Consider the following 7,145-nt stretch of genomic DNA (forward strand, 5'->3'; position numbering starts at 1 on the left):
AGGGCATGATCAAGCTCGCCCTGTCTGCTGCTAGTGGGCTGGCCCATCTGCACATGGAGATTGTGGGCACGCAGGGTAAGGTGCTGGGGATTCTTGAAGGGAGAATAAAGCAGAACTGGGGAGGGGGACTAATGTGCTGCACAGAGAACGCTGCCTGAGTCAGCCTGCATTCGTCTGGTCAGTAGTGAGCAGAAATGGACTGGTGGCTTTGGCTGGCTGCAAAGTGGGGATAGCATTTCACCTCCCTATCCTAACGTTAGTGCTGCCTGGGTGGCATGGCAGCAGCAGAATTCCCAACTCCTTCCAGCCGCATCAACGTGGCTGACGCCTGGGAGGATGGAGTTGATGTCCCTCTTGAGGCCTCTGGACGCTACTGCATCAGCAGAGCCTCCGAAGCCTTTGGCACCGCGGCGTGGCAGCTCTGCTCTGATCCAAACAGGAAGATGTGTTGCAACACCAAGAGTTTAACTAACGCCCTGAAATCCGGTTCTGTCTCCGCACCACGTTTCCCCAGACCTTGACCCCTACTGCTCTCTGTTTTGCTCTCGTAGGAAAGCCTGGGATTGCTCACAGAGACCTGAAGTCGAAGAACATCTTGGTGAAGAAGAACGGCACGTGTGCCATCGCAGACCTCGGCCTGGCTGTCCGGCATGATTCTGTTACCGATACCATTGATATTGCACCAAACCAAAGGGTTGGAACCAAACGGTAGGAGAATGGTTTCATGTTCAAAGGTGTCAGAGTGCAGCCAGCAAACTGCAGAGCTGCTGCTTCAGCATCTCAGGCTTAAGCCCAGGGATCTCACAAAGTGTCAGATTGATGCTGAAAGGGTGTCAGCACCTTCGTCTCCAGGTACCATCAAGCTGAGAGGTGTTAGGCCAGCTACAGAAACCCCACACCAGGAAGCTCAAGCAATCCTTGACAAGAAGCTTGGCATTCTCAAGAGCCTTTTGTCTGGAGCATGATGTGCTTTTGGATGTTTTTAGCTCTTTCTCAACTTGCTATTGTTATTTTGTTGACTCTGTTAGACCATGGGGCCCAGCTCTGTTCTGATTAAGGCCACTAGAGAGCAGGAGTTTGGCTGCTGGGAAGTGCTTTGTGGGACAAACTTGCCATTTACTATCTTGCAGAGAATCTCAGAGTGAAGCTGCTGTTCCTTTCCTGTTCTGCAGGTACATGGCACCTGAAGTCTTGGATGAAACCATTAACATGAAGCATTTTGACTCTTTTAAATGTGCCGATATTTACGCCTTGGGCTTGGTCTACTGGGAGATTGCTCGGAGGTGCAACGCAGGAGGTAACACCCTTCATGTCCCCGTGCCATCAGCTCAGCTTGCTCCTGGCTCTCCCAGCCTTGGTGCTCCTGTTGACAGGGTGTTTGAGGGACCCTGGAGAACAGGGCTGCAGGAAGATGCATCACCACTGAGGGAGTTAAGTGCCCCACAAGTGCTGTTAGGAGAGGCCTGGGAGGGTTAATGCTCTAACTGGTTGCTGCTGGATGGATGGATGGATGGAGACGTGGTGGTGCCCATTTGGGGGGTGATTTTCTTCCCCTGAACCAGTATAACTAGATGCATTGGCATGTCCAGCTGCAGGCAGGACACTGTGCTGTGTGTGACAGAGCTGCTGCATCAGCCCCAGTGCTGGAGGTGGTGGTCACAGTGCTCTGACTCTCCTCTAGTTTTGGGGCAGCTGCATTTTATTTCCCTGCATTTTTCTTGTAAACTCAAATCCCAGAGTCTTCGTTTCTCTTGGAAATAACTGCAAAGTGTTGACGCATCCCAGCAATGAGTCATGGAGAAAGCCCAGTGCTGGGCTGCCCCCAGCAAGGCTGTGCTGCTGAGCCCTTCTCCCAGGACTTGCATTTCCCCTTCTCTGCCTTTCAGGTATCCACGAAGAGTATCAGCTTCCCTACTACGACCTTGTGCCCTCTGATCCTTCGATTGAAGAGATGCGGAAGGTCGTGTGTGATCAGAAGTTACGACCCAATATCCCAAACTGGTGGCAAAGCTATGAGGTAAGGGCCGCTTCCATCTGCACGTCCCCTTCCCCTGCAGAAGGAGGTAGGAGTAAGTGAAGCTCCAGTTTTAGGAAGCTGTATGAGTGTCCAGCCATGCAGCAGCAGCCTGGCAGTGATTTGGGCTTGGGGAGAGGAGGAGCACTGCCATCTGCCCTCGTTTCTTGCCTAGGCACTGCGGGTGATGGGCAAGATGATGCGGGAGTGCTGGTACGCCAACGGAGCGGCGCGACTCACCGCCCTCCGCATCAAGAAGACCCTCTCCCAGCTCAGCGTGCAGGAGGATGTGAAGATCTAGGCTCTGAGCCCCAACAGGAGGAAAGTGCACAAAGCTGCCATGCTAGAGTAGACGTGCAATGGAGGCCTACCTCGTGTTTCTGCCCAATCTACTGCTACCAGCCAGACAGCATGACTCCAGGCTGCTCGGTGGGGTGACGGAGCCTATGGCATTGCCCTTTTCCCTGCTTGGGTATGAAACAATCCAAATCCTTTTATGATCACCTCCTGACAGCGTGAAGACTTCCTGGAGAGGGATTTAACCTGAGGGATCTCGGCCATGATCAGAACTCATGTTTCTTTAATGGAAATCCCTGTAAACTTCACCCATGGGCCAGGATTGAGGCCGGGTGCTGGGAGTGGGAAGGGGAAGGGAAGGTTTCCTTGGCTGTGCTCGGAGGACTTTTTCCAGGGACTGGCACGTTTAATGCAGCAAAAGCAAAACTAATGGTGCTCCCTTCTGAGAGGCTGAGCCTGAACAGTTGATCAGCTTCATGAATCTCCTTTCCCTCCTTTGTCTTCAGCTTGACAAACTCCAAGGCAAGAAGAGCGACGTGTCTGCATGCACAGCACGTCCCCTCTGCTGCTCAGCTCCTCCTGTAGATGTGCAGTGTCTGCCCGTAGGGTGGCTCATCTCTGTCCGTGCTTCCTGTGCATGTGCAACTCTCTTGAGTGTCCTTTCCTTGAGCTGTGCGCGCTGGTGCTCTCCTTGTTGAGTCGTGAGCATTGTCTGGCTTGGACAGGCTGCTTAGAACCAGCCCCACTGGGTGCTGGGGCCCTGCTGCCCGTGCTGCAGGTTGTCTCACTGCCATCCCCTCCCTTTTTTAAGACCAAACACATGAGGAACAGACTTTGCTCCTGGAATCCAGGGGTTTTTTTGTCTTGAACCCCTGGGGTTTGTAATTCAGGGTGGAAAGAGAGACCTGGGGTCTGGCTTGGACAGGCTGCTTAGAACCAGCCCCACTGGGTGCTGGGGCCCTGCTGCCCGTGCTGCAGGTTGTCTCACTGCCATCCCCTCCCTTTTTTAAGACCAAACACATGAGGAACAGACTTTGCTCCTGGAATCCAGGGGTTTTTTTGTCTTGAACCCCTGGGGTTTGTAATTCAGGGTGGAAAGAGAGACCTGGGGAAGGGAAGAGAGGGGGCAGCACAGGAGACTGAGTGCCCCGGGGCCGGGAGTGCTCTGCTCCTCCTGTGACACACTCAGGAGCTGACTCTGGGCTCTGGGGCTGGAAACCAATGTCCGTCTTTTTACTATCCATATATAAATAGCTCATAACCTGGAAGTGGCTGTGTATAACATGGGGAGGGGGGGAATCTGCATGACTTTTCCTTTGGTGAAATGCTCAGTCAGGGTCAGGTTAGGGATGGGTGACTGTTGGCTGCAGCAGGACCTGGCAGGAAGGGGAGGTGGTGTGCTGAGGGCTGGTTAAAGGCAGCCTGGGCAGTGCTGGCGTGTTGGTGTTAGGTCAGTCTCTGCAGTGTCTAACTCTGAAGCCATAACTTTTAACTGGAGTGGGTTTGATTCTTATTTTTTATTATTATGGTGATTATAATGATGATTATTTTCTGGGAGGGTCTGGATTTTAACTTTTTTGACTATTGCTAATTATTTCTAAGAGAAGAAACCCCCAAATCTCTCCTTGTTACCTCTTGTTTGTAAAGAAATCCCTGCAAAAACCCAGGAAAAAAAAAAAAGAGAAGAAACCAAATGCACACAGCTCGATTTACACTGGAACTGCTTCTGCTCAGCCCTTGCTCCTGCTCTGTGCTGAGGCTTCATCTCTGCTCCACCCACCCCGGTTCACTCTCTTCGGTTTACTCTCTTCTTGCTGTGTGTCTGTCTGTGTGTCCATCCTCCCCCAGGCTCCCTGTCTTGTCTGTGACTTGATGTGAAGTGAGGAGTTTGGGGGTTTTGCATCTGTTTGGAGCCGTTGTGCATCCTCCCGGGGCGGGGTTTGGTGCTCAGGAGGCCTTGGAGCAGTGTGGAAGGGCTGTGTTGAGGTTTGGAGCAGTTGGAGGCTCCATGTTGAGGTCTGAAGCAGTTGGAGGGTCCCTGTTGTGAACATGCAGCTCCCTCCCCTGTGGCTATCTCAGTCAGAGCTGAACGTGTGTCTCCCTTAACCAGCCCCATCTGCATGTAGAAACCAAGGTGGTGGCGCTTTACAGAGCCCCTAAAGACTCTCCAGCTGCTGCGCCAGGGCTCTGGGGAGGAGGAGGAGGAGGTCGTAGTGACTGTGAACTGCCATAGGAAAGCCCATGGTGCTGGTAGGTCCATCAGCCACGTGCTGCCCTGTGGGCTTTGTGCCCGAGTGTCCCGTCCCTGCTCCCTGTGCCGGCTGCTTCCCGAGGACCAGCTCAGCTCTGTCACTGGCACTGACTCACTCACCCCCATCCAACTGTAGCCACACATGCATCTGCCTCAGCGCTAAACCAAACAGCAGCCGGAGGAGCCCCAAGGGGGTCCCCTGTGAGCAGGATGGCAGGAGGAGCTTTGTGTGCGGAGAGATGCCATCGGGAGAGGCTCCCCGAGGAGCACCCGAGGGGGGAACGCTGATAATGTAGCATTTAAACAGCACTTTCCATGCAAACACGTGCCGGGGAGGTGCAGTGCTGACGAGCTGACTGGGACCAAGCATAGGAATCACTGCCCGGCTCTGGGATGCGCCAGCTCCAGGCAGTTTAGGACACTGGGATGAGGAAGGGAGATGTCGGGTACCCCAGGGCAGAGGGCGGCAGGGGAAGGCAGAGGTACGGGTGAGCAGGGGTACGCTGGCTTCAGAACCCATCTCTTGGTACTTCCCTGCCCCTTTTTGGTTTGGGTTTTGTATATTTTATTAGAAATGGACTGTAAAATAGCCACTTAGACACTTTACCTCTTCAGTATGCAAGTGTAAATACGGTGTAAGATAGGAAATCTTTTGTTTAATATAAACCGAGGCTGTCGATTTCTGCTGTACATGATTAAAAGGTTGTTTTATTCATGTGAGGTGGTGGAGTCTCTCCTGGTTTGCTCCGTGGGGTCCGAGGCGGGGCTGGAATCACCTCCCAGGAATCTCGGGATATTCCCCCATGAGTGGGGATGCAGCTCCCATCACCCGCAGGGCACTGGGAGCAGGGGGAGGAATGCGGCAGGGTGGGATTCCAACCCAGGCAGGGATGAGCAGCTGAGGCCGGGACTCCTTCTGCAGGGAATGATGACTGGGAGCAGGAGGTCCCTAAAACAGCATCGAGGGGGAATAAACTTGTGTCCGACCCACCCCGTGTCCTCGGAGCACTGCCCGGTGCTGCACAAACTGTGATCCTTCTTCATTGGAGCCTCCAGTCGATGAGCATCTTGGGAGCGGATCAAGGAGAAAATCCACAGGGATCTGGGGAGGGGCAACGACTCTTGGAGCCGGGATACGGGAAAGGGGCAGGGAAGCGTCACCCCTGTCCCCCCAGTAAGTAGCTGCTGGCACCGGAGGGTGTAAACGGGGCCGGGGAGCGGCCCTCGCTCACCCCGCTGCCTCCGAGGTACCGAGTAAGCGATTTGGTGCTGCCATCCTGTGGCCAAAACTGGGTACTGCAGGTGAGGGGGGCGCCGTGTGGCGCTGAGCGCTTTTCGCTGCTGCCATCCTGTGGACAAAGCTCGGTACTGCAGGTGGTGGTGACGGAGAGGCGAGCTCTTGCACCGGGCGCTGAGCGCTGCTGCCGTCCTGTGGACAAAGCTCGGTACTGCAGGTGGTGGTGACGGAGAGGCGAGCTCTTGCACCGGGCGCTGAGCGCTGCTGCCGTCCTGTGGACAAAGCTGGTACTGCAGGTGGTGGGGAGGCGCGGTGTGGCGTTCACTGGAAGAATCACTGCAAATCGCCAGATTCATTAACTGCCGAAGCATCTCAGGGTGTGAAATGATGGGCTTCATTCTCCTGTGCTTCCGGTGCTGAAGCATGTAGATTACCTCATTTGAATCTTTGGATAAGTAAGAATAGCTTAGTTACGAGGAAAGGTTAAGCACTACTTTCTCTCTTTTAACTGGACCAGTCGTGGGTGTTCCACCCCTTTCCCCTTGTTGAAGATGGACAGAAGGGTTCAAGCTTCTATTCTTTCCATTCACTCAAAGGCATCACTGAAATGAAGTAGACTGAGCTGCGTATGTGCTGTGCATCTCTGACACTCACCTTACCAGAGTGATCCTATGCTATGCAATACACCACTCCTGGTTCACACTGCTGAGCCCTCCACACAGTTGCTTTATGCTTAAAAAAGTAAATCCAAAGTCAGTTGAGGAATCCTGCACCGTTTGTTCTCTTGGGAAACAAGCGGCTCGAGGCTTGATTTAATGTGATGGTTTGGATTCAATGAATTGTTTTGACTGTGTGTTACAGATCTATGTTCCTAGTAAGCAGCCTAAGCCTGGGCAAAAAGCTCTCACAGGGATGGTTTGAACCCTCCCTTTGGCATCCCAGCTGCTCCCGCTTCTGCCTGGGATCCAATCCTCAACACAAGGGGATTGTTGTCCTGGGCGGTGGGCTGAGGCCCTAGGGAATGGCATCACTTCACCCCCAAATCATGGTACCCAACGGTGCCACCCATGATGGCCCTTGCACTGTCCCACCTGCATCCCACCCTTACGGCCTCATCCCTGTGCCCCCGTGCTGGAATTAGCGTTGTGTCCCCCCACCAGGGTCTCCATTTCCCTCCACCCCGAGGACCCCCGGTGCGTCCCTGCTCAGGACCTGGATCCCGATGGGGCGATGCCAGGGGCGGGGCTTACATCAACTGAGGGCGTGGTCTGGTGCTGAAATGGGCGTGGTTTGACACAGAAAGGGGCGTGGTCTTGAGGTTGGGGCGTGGTTTTCCGCTGGCCCCG

At 54.1% G+C, this 7,145-nt stretch overlaps 1 protein-coding gene across 1 annotated transcript in view; it reads left to right on the forward strand.

Moving 5' to 3' along the window:
- LOC104405000 (activin receptor type-1B-like) overlaps positions 1–2,315 on the forward strand; it is a 4,783-nt gene extending 2,468 nt beyond the window's left edge. The window contains 5 exon segments of the mRNA XM_010013582.1: positions 1–75; positions 552–708; positions 1,173–1,297; positions 1,887–2,017; positions 2,190–2,315. The exon segment at positions 1–75 is cut by the window's left edge and continues 31 nt beyond it. Of these exon segments, the coding sequence (XP_010011884.1) occupies positions 1–75; positions 552–708; positions 1,173–1,297; positions 1,887–2,017; positions 2,190–2,315 (614 nt within the window).
- The last annotated feature ends 4,830 nt before the right edge of the window (positions 2,316–7,145 follow it).

This window comes from Nestor notabilis, unplaced genomic scaffold (genome assembly GCF_000696875.1).
Source record: "Nestor notabilis isolate BGI_N333 unplaced genomic scaffold, ASM69687v1 scaffold31360, whole genome shotgun sequence".
NCBI lineage: Eukaryota > Metazoa > Chordata > Aves > Psittaciformes > Psittacidae > Nestor > Nestor notabilis.